The sequence below is a fragment of the Phragmites australis genome, chromosome 4 (assembly GCF_958298935.1).
Source record: "Phragmites australis chromosome 4, lpPhrAust1.1, whole genome shotgun sequence".
NCBI classification, from domain to species: domain Eukaryota; kingdom Viridiplantae; phylum Streptophyta; class Magnoliopsida; order Poales; family Poaceae; genus Phragmites; species Phragmites australis.
The window spans coordinates 4,420,731-4,436,544 of record NC_084924.1 but is presented as its reverse complement, the minus strand read 5'-3'; the positions used below and the strand labels follow the sequence as shown (position 1 = coordinate 4,436,544).

Sequence of the window (15,814 nt, the reverse complement as noted above, 5' to 3'; positions counted from 1 at the left end):
AAAAAAAGGACACCCAAGCAGGGACAGCTTATAGTCAGTCAGAACTAGAACATGGCAGTGTTCCAAACTGTGAAACCCTGCCATTCATCATTCCAAGAAACTGCTACTGGGCCCCACCACATCCTACCTGCTTACATTCCTAAAGCCCTGATTCTAACTACATGCAGCCAACAAAGGGTCCAAGGTAATTGCAGATCAAGACAAAGCTTAGTTTCTGAACAGACACAAAGCTAAGGCATGCACATAAAGAACCAAGCATGCAGCTAGCCCTAGCTCAATCAAATCCTGAAATCCACCCCATGGCATGGTCCATCTCCTCCTCTTTATAAACCACCACCCTCCAGTACCACTACCCCACCCCACCCCACCCCCGTCCTCTGATCCATACCACAAAGCAACAAGAAAGAACCCATCCTCTTCTGCTTCAGGAAGCCTTTTGAGCTTGAGTTTTCACCATCCGTCACCATGATTCAAGAACTGCTCGGAGGGGCAGCCATGGACCAGCTGAAGGGCGTGAACGATGGGAACCCGACATCTCTGCCCATGTTGCTGCATCCCATCGCCTCCAACCCGTCGCCCACGTCGTCGACGTCGACGTCGTCGCGCTCGTCTGCGCAGCAGCCGCAGCGGTCGACGTCGTCGCCCCAGGGGCAAGGGCAGGGGCAAGCGGCGGCGGAGCAGGCGCCGTTGCGGTGCCCCCGATGCAATTCCTCCAACACCAAGTTCTGCTACTACAACAACTACAACCTCACCCAGCCGCGCCACTTCTGCAAGACGTGCCGCCGGTACTGGACCAAGGGCGGCGCGCTCCGCAACGTCCCCATCGGCGGCGGCTGCCGCAAGCCGCGCCCCATGCCGACGCCCGTCGCGAAGGCGGCGGTCTCCTGCAAGGCCATAGGCGCCGCGCCGTCGCTCGGCCTCGGCGTCGGCGTGGGCATGGGCGCCGGCCCCGTACCCTGGGCCTCCCCGCAGCAGGCGGCCGCCGCGCAGCTCATGGCGCTCCTCAACAGCGCCAGGGGCGGGCAAGGCCACGGCGGCAGCAATGTGCACAGGTTCCTCGGCCTCGACACCATGGGGCACCTGCCCCTCCAGGTCCTGCAGGGCGCGGGCAATGCCGCGCTGCGTCCGGTCCCTACACCGTCGCACATGGACTCCCAGTTCGGCATGGGTCCGCTGGGCCACCACGATGTGCTGTCAGGCCTCGGGCTAAAGTTTCCCCCGCCACCTTCGTTGCCGCCGGCGACCTACTACAATGACCAGCTGCACGCGGTGGTGAGCAGCGCGGGGCGCTCACACGAGTACGACGCCTCCGCCACGTCCCGGCTGCCTTGCACCACCACGGTCACCTCTCTCCCGTCGGCCGTGTCGAGCGTCTCAGCGGCGCTGAGCAGCAGCACGGTCGGACTAGACCTCCCGCCGGTCTCCCTCGCCGCGCCCGAGATGCAGTACTGGACCGGCCCAGCGGCGATGTCGGTGGCTTGGCCGGACTTTCCCACCCCCAATGGCGCGTTCCCATGAGAGTCAATCCCTACGGCGGACGGCTCAGCTGTTACATGACATTAGCTCTAGCTAGCACGTACAACGTAATCAGTAGCTCGATCAATTCAGTGTAGTTCGTGTGGTTTGACTACTGTGTTTTTAGTGAGAATCCGGAGGAGGTTTATTAAGGGTGTTTTAATTACTGTTGTTTTTGTTAATCAGTGCCTCAGTGGGAGAATGGGAGTAACCTTTTTTACTGTTAATCAGACCTTTATTAATATATGAAATGCTTCTCAACTGCAGTGTTGTAGGAGTGATAATTTTGTATTTGGTGTTTTACGTCAGACCGATCGATCGATGGTTCGATACAGGGTCTCAAACTCGGTAATTCATGATCAATATGCATAGATGGGTGTGTTTGTTAAACCTGTATGTTTGTGTGGTTTTAAGCTTACATTTCATGCAAGATGGTACAAAGCTAGTACTCAGTACGTATTAGTACTTGGCTGGAAATTATTTCATTTTCGCTTCTGATTGAAACTCCAAGAACAGAGTTGAAGGTCGTAAGATACTGCAAAAAACAGCAACTCTTTGTTTGTAATTCGAACCCCACTTTAGCCGCCCGTATACGAAGCTTTAAAAATGCGAAAACAAAATAACAAGATCACAAATGTTCATATCATACGTGGTCTCTGTCAGTCTGTGAGCCTGGTTCGCTTGTGACCAAGTGGTGATTAATTCCTTTAGTTGGTTGTTGCCAACAATCATGTTTTGTTTTGGAGAAATAACTGATCCCCCACTAGATCCAAATCTTTTCTAACATAGTAGCTCGCTCTATGACTCTATGTGGTGTTTGGTTTGAGGGATAAACCCATTCTAGATGCAATGGTCCATCATGGCTTTATTCCATATTTCTACGGGGTGTCCTCATCCCTCATGCGTTACGATCTAGTGAAAATAAGGGTATGTTTCATTTGACAATAGCAACCGTTGGATGAAGATCTAATGGCTGATAAAAAAAACTAATTCACAAGTGAACAATATTTTTCTATAGTAGGAGTTGCTAATTTTCAATCGAGTAAAAACAAGGGTATGTTTCACTTGACAACAGCAACCGTTAGATGAAGATCTAATAGCTGATAAAAAAAACTGATTCACAAGTGAACAATATTTTTCTATAGTAGAGATATATACAATTTTCTGGTGCATACCAGATAAAAATCCCTAACTGAGTACAGATAAAAACAGACGCACGATCGGATGATCGGATGGATAACGCGTCAAGTAAAACAAAGCTCTGATTTCAGTCGATTGAAACATAGTAAATCCGTTAATCATGTGTGCTTGTGATAAATGAGCTGGTGATGGACCAACCCATCACATTCCTCAAACCAGGGGAAATTTTTTCGCTTGGTATATCCGATATACCTGGTTTACCGCGTCTATCGGTGAACTCTGGTAGAAAAAAAAATACATGTTTACCTGAATTTTATTAACATTTGTTTGAATTTTATCTAGTATGCCTAATAAATCATATTTACCGATGACCTCTGTAAATTTATTTTACCGGTAAAAAAAACCCACCTCAAACCAAATATGTGAGTTAAGAACGAGGTGACGATAGATCATCTCGTTTCTCAAACCAAACACTATTACTTTAGTTGCTTCTCCATCCAGCTCCTTTTGTGATTGTCTGCCAAACGTGAGTATACTGATGGTATGATGCCCAACACACGATATGATACGACAGCAACACAAACACTTCCATCTATCTGGCACATCGATCGCATCGAGATGCGCCTCGCCGCCTGTGCAAGTTAACCTAACACAGGCACCCAGCTCTGTAGTTTCTGTTTATGACCAATTAGCCATCCAGCTTACTTATCCGTGCATGGATCTCATTATCTCAAGTTGATAAAACTTCCATGATGATTTGGGTAATTAGGCCAAATTAAAAAACAATTTAGTTACTCTATATCCACGTCAAAAACAGTGTAAGTCTGGTCGGCTTCATGCATGATTGCTAGCTAGTGATGCAAGCTGCTGGTAACGAGTGATAGGCATGCAAATTGAACCTAAAGGTATCTACCGAACTTCTTCAATCAATAACTATATTTTTCTCAAATTGAATAAATTTTTAGAAAACTAGTGTAATTAGTTGAACTAAAAAAGGTTCCATGGGTATCTTAAGTTCACCAATTTGCACCCTTAACAAGTGATTTTCATCCCAATCAAACTCCTTAGTACGGCAATATGATTGGGGCATCATGGTGGGCACTAAATGGGATCATGTCCACGCAAGCACAATTTTCTTGTTCAAACTTGATCTGAACATGTCCAGAACCTCGATCCTCCGGCGGTCAGGCCTGTGCTGTACGTTCAAGCTCGTTTCATCTCCTTTCCCTTTCCTTTAAGCACGATCTGCAAGGAGAGAGTGAGCAGTTTGTCTTCCCTTCGAGGCAAGAGCGCATGCACTCAGTGTGTCAGGTACCCAGATCAGCCATATCGGAACACTGGTGCAGTCAAGTGACCAGGAAAGAGCAGGGCGAGGAACTGAACTAGCCATGCATGCCACGCCAAGGTGGCAGATACATTCAGATCAGTGTACCGTGTACGTACGGTGAGAGAGAAGAGAACACGTCCAGAGAGAGAGAGAGAGAGCAGCCCTACTGCCCTAGCTAGGCAGGTGTGTGTACATGCATGCATGGTGTGGCCTACCAGAAGCTAAAACGGCAGCATGCAGGCGGATTCGATTCTCCAGCACAGTGCCCAACCATTGGCCGAGTAGCTATAGCTAGCTATTGAGCTCGCTGCTGCTGCTGCTGCTGTGCTGCAAGATGCAGCCTTTGCAAGTGTGGTGCTTGGGGTTGGTGGAGAGAGAGAGAGAGAAGGGGACTGCTTCCTTTTGTATTGTCGCTGCCTCCGACGCAGCATGCATGCATCAGTCCTGACCGTCCATCCATCGCCTGAAATACTCTACGTACTAATGGAGATATATATATATAGAGATAGAGAGAGAGAGAGTTGCTAGCGTGCAGCATGGTGGTGGTGTCCTCGGAACACCCATGTAATATTCCATCTCGATGCAGGGCCGGCCTGCATCGATCCAGAAGCCTGCGCTGCGCCTGCTTTGTTTTCTAGAATAGCACTAGAACCGCTAGTCTATATCCTGTCTCATGGCAAGCGTTGTTTGTTTCTTCTCCCAAGCCTGCCTTGTAGTAGCTAGATCACCAGTTTGCTGTCGGTCTTGGTCTTTTTTATTACTCCTACAGTACTTAGCAGTACTGCTAGCCAAGCTTAGAGTACTACCACTACAGTATTAGCTTGTCTGTTTGCAAGTTTTTTTTTTTCGGCACAATTGTTGGTACTCGCTTCAGGCTTGTGCTTGCAAGCAGAACATTTCTCTCTGGCTCCTACTCTTTGTTAGCGACATAGGATCACTTGTGGACTTGTGGTTGCGATGTTGTGCTGTGCTACTATTCGGTCATATGAAATCTTGTTAGCTTGTTACACTAACATTAAAGCTATCCTGTGTATGGTTTGCCCTTATAACAACAAACATTCTTGACGCACGTACACACTTATACTATTAGACTCGCACACACAACATCTATTGAAAATTAGAGATGTGAGGTTTAAAGATTGACGAAGTGATCATAGATGTCTCGTTATCAATGGTTACATCATCTACTATTGAAATAAAATTCTAGCTTGATAAGACACGCAAATAGTAAATATGAGATTTCATCCCTAATGAGTAAGGATACAATCACCTTCATTAACCATTCAAATCAAAGCTAACTTCTCAAGACGACAAGCTAATTAAGTCTTAATACATGTCAACAATTTTGCTAAATATGAAATTTCGGTGGAGTGGACAACAGAATGAGTTGTAAAAAATATAAATGGCTGCAAGCCGTTTGATCGACCGCTGGTCAAACGAAGCGTGTGGGCATGAACGTATCTCCCAAATGTGTGCGTGCGCATTGCTCATATCAGGGCCGTCCATTTCCTTTCACATGGAGGGGTTGTTGGGAGGAATCATACGGCGGGTGGAGTGCCACGTGGCGGGATGAATGGTTGTGATAAACCCAATACAGGTATATAGATGTGGTTTCGCATTTCACTGCAAACAACTATGCCATCAATCGCTCGTTACACGTGGATTCTTTCATTCTGTCGACCAAATATTTCGCGCATCGGCGGTTGAGTGATGTGGGAGGAAATGTGGCCGTCCAACCGTCCAAGTGCCTTGCTTACTAATTATGGGCTTTAATTGTGGGTATAATCCTGCCCATTTTTTCCTATATTTGTCGGGGTTTTTTCTAATTAATATAACAGAAAGCTCTTTTACAGGACTTAGTTAAAAAAAAATTCAACCCATTTCAACTGAGGCCCAGCACAGGAGCAAGAAGCAAGCAAGCCCCTAAAATTTGCTAGCCTGGGCCTGAAAGTGTACAGCTATGACTAGGCAATGTTGTGGCCATGAACCGGTGGACATGTTTGAGCACAGCAAGTGCGGTGGAACGTGCAAAATGCGGGACGCCGCGCCTCCCACACGGGGCACTCGTCCGCACCGGCGTTCGGCAGCAAGGCAACGATGCGCGACACGGCCGCCGCCGAGTTCATCCGGCATGAGCCGCGCTTGCGATCTGATCTGAATTTCTCGAGCATGCGGCATCCGTTTTGCTTTAACTATCGGCATGTCACAAGCAAACGTCCGGCATATAAAAGGAAACTCTTATTAGCGAAATGTGAATGTGCCTCTTAACACATCCGCTACCCACACACACGTGAATGTGCGGATGTGCCTCCAACACACGTATAAAAATATGCCTCCGAACACACATCCGCTACACACACATGAATGTGCCTCTAACACTTGACACACATCCGCTACCTAACACGCATCTAAGAATGTACAAATGCAGAAACTGGAGAACTACACACAAAGATGTGAATGTGCCCCAAGCACACATCTTGAAATGCAGAGATATGAAGGTGGGCCAAGCATACATTGAAATGCCGGAAATGCAGAAAATGGGAACAAAAATCCACAACCTAAAGTGGGCGCTACACGCGCTATCTAACTAAAATGTACTCTACGTGAGTGAAGGTGTAACTAGGATTTGAGCTTCGAGCAACAGACAATACCAAACAAGCTCCCCTCTATACACCCAAGCTAGGCCCGAAATTCACAGATCAACAGGAGTAAGAACTCCTTGTACATATGTAACAGTAACCAGGAAGGAAAAGGGAGCCTATTTTTCCAGGGGAGTAAACCCAGTTGTTTTACAACAGCATTACTGTGTTCTTTCAGGAAACTAAACAAACTACTGATTTTCACAGAAGGATGCTAGTTCTTTGGCAAGTACACAACATCAGGGCATCCTATGCCTGATTGAGATTCTATGGTTGCCTGATAAGATGGCTATCTGAAATATAAATCACATTGCATACACAATCTCACCACTGCTGTCAACATCAAGATCCGAGTCAGATTCAAAGTCATCCATGTCATCGTCCATGTCCAGTCCATCAGCTAGGACGTTTATACTGAGAGAACAAGCAGGTGGTATGGTGGCCTCTGTTAAGATTTGCATGATTTGATCCATAGTCTGCATTGGCTGATCAGGCTCTTCGTACTGGTTGCTCATGCTATCATCATCCATCAGATCAGCAGGAAGGTTCTTCAAGAACCAACTATGGCTCCGTATTTCAGGGATTGTTATCCTCTACATTTAAGATCACAAGCAGTGTCAGCAACTACTAGATATGAATAACACGAAGAAACAAAAAAGAAAATTGTTCGCCATTTCGAGCGGTATCTACATGCACTACTTTTGTAGAACCACTAGTACCACATCCATGAACACCTAAGTACCTAACATAGCATGACGCAACGTCGCAACCAGACACATGCACATCAACATATAGACACAAGCACCATTTTAGAACAACAACCCTTTTTTTAGAGAGTACAAGGCACACACACCACACTCACACCACCCCACACGCGTGCGCACGCGTGCATTTCATACACACGCTAGGAATTAATTGGAGGCACAGAAGGCCTCATGTAACGTTTGCACATGTTTTCCCACTGAACACCACATGCGTGTGTACTCCTAAAATCAGACACCAGCACTGAGTCCAGGACTCAAACACTGGTGGGCTGGCTGCACACCCACGACACTAACAATAACCCTTTTACACTCAGGAAGAGTTACAACTGTATTGAAATACTTAAGCTATCTGCTGCTACCTTATGGTACTGGTATAGACTTACTTGTCAGCTGAAGTTTAAAGACAATTTTCAGGAACAGACTAATGAAGCATACTTCACAAGATACAGATATGATATCAAAACCTGGTTCCTGAACTAAAACATACAAGGACTCACCATAGCAGGATCGCCAATAAAAATCCTCGAAATTAGATGCCTGCAATCTGGAGATATGCTCACATTATCTGGAATTGAGTACTGAACATTCAAGATACGCTGCAACAAGATGTCATTATCATTAGCTTTTTAGCTAAAATGAGAGAATGCGTAGGGTGAAACAGATAGAAACTTGGAAGTAGCAAAAGCATGGAAAAAGAAATTAAGATAACCTGAATTGTCTTGCGGAAGTTCTTAGGCTCTTCTGGATCTTCAAAAGGATATGCACCAACTACCATAACATAGAGAGTCACACCACAGGACCATACATCAGCAATCTGTTTGTCACAAACTAACCCATCAGTGTGGAGAAGGTTTTCTAATCTAGGAGATAACCACAGTTACCACCACTAACCAGAAATCCTAATTGAATATTTAGGGGATAAATCAGTTTTCTGACTGTTAAGTTACTTTAAGCTCTGATTAGTGCCCATCGATCATGCTGACTTTGCATATTTTGAATGTAGAACTATTTCACAACAGTACATGGAAACTTCGAGGAAGAAATGGTAAACTCACCAATACTATCAGTTTCACCAGAAAGTCAGAAAATAGTCAAAAGCGGCTAATTTCTGGATGGTTCCCGGCGAAGTCGCCGGCTGTTAAGGTTCCTCTCCATAGTGTTTAGGCCAAACTGGTTACCACTGGTAATCAGAAATGACCACTGAGTGGTAACCATCCTTCTATCGCTTTTAGAAACACTGGTATGTATAGCATCTCTACAATTCCAGAAATGCAAAAGAACATACCAGGACAGGATATCATAAGCATATAAAGTGATGGCCCAGAAAAAAGGACCATCAAATACAACAGGGAAAAACCACAAGACCGCTTGAATAGCCAGGGCATTTTTATTAAAGAGGGAAAATGATTTCACGTCAGTACAGCTCACTAAGTCACTATACTCCCTCCACTCCCAAATAGATGAAGTTTTAGGAGGTTGGTTTTGTTTTGCAAATGGATGTTTAATTTCCACCAAATGCTCCTACTATTTTTATATTGGTAGTGTTACAAGATAAGTGTACAATCAATAGGGACAAAATGAGTCAAAACGACAAGTAATTCAAATTTGAGGTGGTGATAGTTTGGACCAAGCGACTGCCAAGTGTTTAGCCAGGTCTTGACATAAGACTATAGGAGATAATTTTGCATAACCTAATGGTAAGCTTGTAGAGGGTTTTTGTCTTATTCTTGGGTGAGAGGTAAAATGTTTTTGTATTTACTGTGAATATACAGTATGCAATAAGGCAGAGGAGGACACCACATAACAAAGCCTCTACCAGTGTTTGTTCATGGAACTACAGTGTACTGATGGGAGCTACAACCATCTCCTAAAGAAAAATTTCTCAAGATAAATTAGCAAAGATTGAGAGCATAAGTACCTTGCCATCATATTCTTTTTTCAATAGAACTTCAGGTGCAATATAAGCAGGTGTTCCGACAGTTGATTTTGGTTGTGAATGAAGAACTGAAGACTGCAGAAAATGAAGCACACATGCCATTATTCATTAGAAAATAACTGACAAACCCACAGGACCATATATTCATTCTACTGTAAACATGAAGGTACAGAACAGCGAAATTTCAATGTAACCATCTGTGTGCTGGCCGATGAGAGGTTGCATACCATTAAAGCAGCCAAAAATATTAGCTGGAATAAGATTAAATTGGCTTAGGTAAGAACCTTGGAATAGCCAAAGTCACATATCTTCAGGCGAGGAGCGTCACTCCCGTCCAGCAGTGTGTTCTCCAGCTTCAGATCACGGTGGCATACTTGCTTGAAAACAAGGATAAAATGAGATAGCTCAACTTGATGCATGGTATGAGTAAAGAGTAACAATAGGATGGAAGAGAAGTCATTTGAATAACTAATACCATCGAATGGCAGTAGCTTACTCCTGAGATAAGCTGCTGGAAGAAGTAGCGAGCCTAAAAGATATACAGATGCATTTAGTAGGAACCAATAAAGAGATGTACCAAGAAAAAAGGATAAACAAAAGAGCTGACCTCATCTTCACTGAATCGCACATTTTTACATATTCTCTCGAAAAGCTCACCGCCAGAGGCATATTCCATGACAATAGCTAGATGGGTCGGCGTTAAAATAACCTAGATATACCAAAAAAATATTTAACAAATTTGACAATCACAATCAAAGAATGATTAAAAAAAACATCATTGTTCATCACAATCCCGACTTACCTCTTTAAACCTAATAATATTAGGATGCTTCAATGATCTATGGTTAATTATCTCGCGCTGCACATTCTCATCTATCTGTACATGACAGTGAATGAAATATATATTAGAAGACCAAGGCGAAACAACTGAGTGCAGTGATAACTGACAATGGCAAGCATTCGTAAAAGAACAAGAAAATGCAAAAGTATTTATATGATTAAGGAACACACTCATGCTTCAGCCTAGCACAAACCATGAACCATGGAATATTCGATCATCAAATGAATGAGAGGAAGGACATAATATCTTTAAGGAAATCCCATAAAATTTGACCCAAAGTCTGACTATTAATAGGGATCACAAATAATATTGGACCTTTAGCGTGAATTCGTGTTTGATTTCCTAAGCGTAAAGCCAAAACAGAAGAAGGGAATTAGCAAGCATCTGTTCAGCTGTCCTTAGTTTCAGAAAATCGACAAATACTGCTCTCTGTCAAAAAGCAACTCAAGCCTCATTAGCTTATGAATATAAGCAACAATTGATTGAGGATCATACCAACGTTCCAGTCTATGTTACTACTTACTAACGTCCAGCAAAAAAAAGTGCGATTTTAGAACGTGCAGCCAAACTATTCTAACTTTGATAATGATATCTTTGTGAACATTTGGACAGGTCGTTAGAACATATGAGTATATTGTATCAAAAAGTACTCCAATAATATTATATTTTAGAGTGAATTTCACAAAACCACAGTACTTTAAGCCACACTTTTAAGCACTGCTGTCATTTCCAAAGGGCCAACAAGCCAGGACCACTTGCCAATCTCAATAGTTTATCCTGTCTCTGTTTGCTTACATGAAGCCAGTAAAGAGCTTACACATCAACTTGATTGCATGGTGAGGTGGACCTGAATGGGAGGGATTATTAGCACCTGTATTCCACCTCATCTTGTTTCCAAGGCATTCCACTTTACCCCACCCCGCCACACAATCAAATTAACATGTCAGCTCTTATACAGTGTGCCAACTACCTCCATATCAGCAAACGGAAACAGGGTAGGCTTGTGAGACCGACGAGTGCGACCAGGACATGGAAATGACTGCAATGCTCAAAAGTGAGGTTTTGTGAAATGTTACATTTTCATGTGCTCACTGCAGAACTAGGGACTTTTTTTCTTCTACTGGCTGATCTTATGATGCAAAGGGAAGTGTGGGTTTATGAAAATTTTGCTTAAAAGTGTGGTTTTGTGAAATTTACTCTATAATTTATTAGGTACTAGACAATTATTGTCTTCATTTCTTTTTATAAGACATATACCCCTATGCATCAAATAGGAATAGTTGTTGCGGAATAGAGTTACAGAGCACCAATAATTAACTAGACCATTCATTTCTTGGGCAAAATCACACACCATTACCTTAAATTGCCAAAGAACCATGACATTTATCACGCTTGGATCATAAGTAGATGTGGTATACTGGTATCCACAAGCAGTTGGATCCACATGGATGACCAGATTTTTACATATAATCAATGAGTCATTGCCTAACATCAAATGGTAAGAGCGAAATCCAATTTACGGACGCAGCTGGCACAGGAGAAGTATAGTCCCAACAAGTCAGTGACATGTGGTCTTTTAATCAGTATCTTCTGTTATGATTGGATGAAAAGAAAATGGTAGGAGGTACCCCAAAACAAGGAAACCTTTTTATTTTCTTTTTATGCAAAGGACAAAGGGGGAAAACCTGTTTCAGGGCTACCTAAGTCCATATTTCTACTTCTACATCACACCACATATATACTAAATTTGCCTAAAATAAATCATCTAGACATATTGAAACTAAATACCAGACAACACGGAGACCTGCGAGATCGTAGTGGTGAAGGTGTGGGGGTGTGCCGCTCGTAACCTGGGTTCGATCCCCAGGGCGAGCATGGTGAGAAACACCAAATCGAAAAAAATAGCAGCCATTAGCCACATCTCTAAATAAGCTCCATAAAGAATCAAACAGTATAGATCTTTGTTTGGGTGCTTGCTGGTATAGTTTATTTGATGATGTTAACTGTCACTAAATCTGTTTCAAATTGATTGAAATAAGTTTGCTTCTTTGATTTGATTGGAGTGGTGAATGTTTGGCTAGTCCCAAATAAAGCATATAAAAACAAAAATCTACACATGAACAGAACTAATGCTCTAGCATATTCGGCATATCAAATGAAATGAACAGCAAAAGCCACAGCCGATATCCACACGGAACTAAAACAAACCTAAAATTCACACACAAATTTCATCCTTGGGCTGAAGATATGGTCCCTAACCCACGAAACCAACAGACCGCGCAGCACCCAAGATTCACCACTAACAGCGAGAAGTCCAAATCGAGAAGGCCCTTCCCACGCACAGTCGCACACGCAGCTACGCACCGACGGAACCAACCAACGTGAGGTCGGATCGATTGGTCAACCACAAACCAGCGCCGAATCGAATCGAATAGGGAAGGGAGATGGGGATCAGCGGGCTACCTTCTCGCCGCGCTCGATGTACTTGACGGCGACGAGCTCCATGGTGCGGCGGTCGCGCATGAGGCGCGCGACGCCGAAGTTGCCGGAGCCGATGTCGCGCACGAGCTCGTAGCGGTCGCTGTCGTGCATGATCGGCAAGTCCATGCCTGGCCCCACCGTGAGCGCCGCCCGATCCGGCTCCGGCGCTGCCATGGGCGGCGACGGCGATCGACGGAGGAGGGTAGGGTTGTTAGGGTTCGGTGACCCGAGGTCCGAGGCGCAGGCTCCCTGCTCCTTCCCCCTTCCTCCCTCTCCCTCTCACTCCTCTTCTCTTCTCTTCTCAAATCGGCGACTCGCTCTCTCGCTTGCTCGCTCTCGCTCTCTCGCTCTCTCTCCTCGACCAGTTGGCAGACCAGAGAGGCTTTCTCTCTTTGTGAACCGTTTGAGGCGATAAGGGCTGTCGAAGTGGTTTTATGGGAGTCATTTTCAGGATGTGTGTCATAAAGGGGTATGCATAGGAGTGCTTTTATGAAGCTTTAAATAAGTTAGGTTGTGTGTTCATGCACTAAAAAAATGGTGATGTTAAGTTTAAGAGCATTAATAACAATAGATTTTTTTCTAAATGCACTAAAAAAAGAAGGAAATCGGCTAGTAGTAATTAAAAGAGGAGAATGGGAGAATTACCTTTCGTTTTAACATGTTACCGGTTTAGGTTATGTTTGAAAGGCTGAGACTAGTCTCATACGTTTAGGATTTTTATAACTAGACTAGGAAATACACTAGCCTAAAAGAAATATTTGGTTAGGCTAGACGACGGATCAGGTTACCAGTCGAGAAGGGATATCCTATAAGATAAAAATTATGAGCAAAGATAAACTAAAGTATTGGATAAATAGACATACATTAGCAGTGTATATGCATGCTACTAAGAAATTTGAGCTTGTTTGTCATGAAACAACAAAGGATGACATGAAATAGGTGATCAATGATAGGATATGTTTTGGTGTCACTTCGTAACATCGGTTCTAACTATTAAATAAATAGATAAAAATGGTATGCTCCTAGTGGATACATGTCATATTAAGAAATATGAATTATCTTCTTATGAAACGATAAAAATGACATAATTCGTCTTCAAAAAGGAAAGATCATGCCACCATGTGCTTTGACGCCTCTTCGTAGCAACAATCTGACTATTGAAATCGACATAAGAGATCTCCTCATAATATATCCAAAATCAACATAAGAGATCTCCCCATAGTGTATTCAAAGATACATGTTATGTTAAGAAATACATAATTTCTTAATATGACACGACATAATGGCATAATTTATTTGTAAAAGGGAATGCCATTGTAGGATGTGCTTTGGTGTCTCTTCGTAGCATCACTTATGACTATTGGAATCGACTAAAGTGGTATGCTCGTAGTGTATCTAGAGGATATATGTCATATTAAGAAGTAGAAGATTTCTTTTTTGGAAACGACAAAAAATAACATAACCCATTCTTAAAAGGGAAGATCATGCCAGGATACACTTCTATATCTCTTTGTAGCATCTGTTCATATTCAAATAGACAAACAAGTATGCTCATTAGTGTATCTAAAGGACGCACATCCTACTAAGAAATAGGAAATTGTTCTTATAAAATAACATCCACGAAATCTTATGTCACGATGCTAGTTCCTATGTGGCGTATCCACACTATATATATTCTTTAGATAAAAAGTACCATTTGTAACATATAACAAGGTTAGTACTCGGTTAATGAATAAATCGTGTGCTTAGCTTTTGATCTCCAAATCAAGGTTAAAACCCCCAGCAATTATTCGATAGACACTCTGTTTTTTGAACTGGATCTTTGATGAATTTGGTTTAGAGTGCCCTCCACATACCACCCCTACCGCCGTAGTACTCATGTCTTCACAATGTTAGAATTGATTCAGCCCTGCATTGAGCGTTTTTATTTTTAATTATCTACGTTTGCATGTTGTCTTAAACGAAAACAAGGATGTTATAAGAAAGTCCTGCAGAATATAAAAAAGAGTTCATACGTATTAGGGGTGCAAATTAGTGATCATAGGGTTACCCACAACCCTCTTTAGTTTAATTAATTACATTAGTTTTATAAAAATTTGCTCAATTTAAATAATATTTTTTAAACTAAAGAATATCGGTGAATACCATTATATTCACCCATTTACACCTCTAGCGCGTATCTTTTTCTAGGGCCAAGCTCTTTTCACCCTAACTTTACGTACCCTAAAGTCATTATAACAAGGTCGATCATCTCACGTTCTGTTGCATACAGCATGTTGATACTAAAAATATCTATCTCTATTTTTTATATCTATATCTGTACTTTTTAAAAAATATACGTTGAGAGTTGTCGTTCCTCGTTTCGCTCCTATAGGTTCCGCTCCCGGATTTTCCGTCGCCCCTCTCCCGTCCGCCCGCGCTGATAGTGGGCCCAAACCAGTCCATCTCCCTCCCCGACCGCAAGACCTTCCTCGACTTCCTCCGCTTCGGCCACAACCCCCCCCCCCCCCCCCCGGGCACCGACCCGCCCTCGCCGACGCCCGAAGACCCCGACTCCGGCGTCGATGAGCCGATCACGGGGCCCACATCCGCGCCCTCGAGCGGCTGTTCAAGGACCGCAACGCTCTCCTCGACGCCTGCGGCCGCGACTTTCACACCGTGCTCCAGAACGCCCTGCGTCAGCAGGACGAGCAGCGCAAGGGCGGCGGCAAGGTGGCGGCGCCCTCGCGCCACGAGCCCTCCGCTGCCGCCGTCGCCCTGGTGAAACCCAAGGTGGAGAAGTCCCTCGGCGAGGGTACCGTTCCCATCATCCTCGTGCCCAGCGCCTTGCAGACTTTCATCACGATCTGCAATGTCAGGGAGTTCCTCGAGGGCGGGGTGCTCGTGCCCAGCGAGGGTAGGATGCGGGCGATGAAGGGTGGGAAACCGGAGAGCGTCACGGTGCAGAAGAAGCTGCCTCCCACCCGTTTGGCGAAATGCCGCCCCTGCCCAGGACCCGCCGCCCAACTCCTCATTCTCCCCCGCTTCCCTCTCAGCCCTTCTCTTCTGCTGCACCGCGCATCGCGCCCACCGTCCCGGGGAGCAGCTGCAAGCGCGTGCCGTCACGCTCGGCCTGGGCGCGCACCCCTCGCCGCCCTCTACATCGCCCTCGGCGACCTCCCTGCCGCGCGA

At 44.4% G+C, this 15,814-nt stretch overlaps 2 protein-coding genes across 3 annotated transcripts; one reads left to right on the top strand and one right to left on the bottom strand.

The window, feature by feature from the left end:
• The first annotated feature begins 371 nt into the window (after positions 1-371).
• On the top strand, positions 372-1,732 carry LOC133914097 (dof zinc finger protein 4-like). The gene has a single exon (XM_062357251.1). The coding sequence runs from the start codon at positions 466-468 to the stop codon at positions 1,516-1,518; it is 1,053 nt and encodes a 350-aa protein (XP_062213235.1). The 5' UTR covers positions 372-465; the 3' UTR covers positions 1,519-1,732.
• A 4,992-nt stretch (positions 1,733-6,724) lies between these two features.
• LOC133915328 (serine/threonine-protein kinase SAPK8-like) lies at positions 6,725-13,053 on the bottom strand. Of its 2 annotated transcripts, none has more exons than XM_062358449.1 (9): positions 12,626-13,053; positions 10,124-10,198; positions 9,929-10,030; positions 9,818-9,850; positions 9,606-9,698; positions 9,304-9,396; positions 8,095-8,199; positions 7,883-7,981; positions 6,725-7,214 (listed from the first exon to the last, which is right to left on the bottom strand). In XM_062358449.1, exons 1-9 carry the CDS (start codon positions 12,815-12,817, stop codon positions 6,927-6,929), a joined length of 1,080 nt encoding a protein of 359 aa, XP_062214433.1. In that variant the 5' UTR covers positions 12,818-13,053; the 3' UTR covers positions 6,725-6,926. The 2 variants fall into 2 exon arrangements, with proteins under 2 accessions (XP_062214433.1, XP_062214432.1); XM_062358448.1 differs by having other exon boundaries at positions 9,797-9,850; positions 12,626-13,052.
• Positions 13,054-15,814: the final 2,761 nt, after the last annotated feature.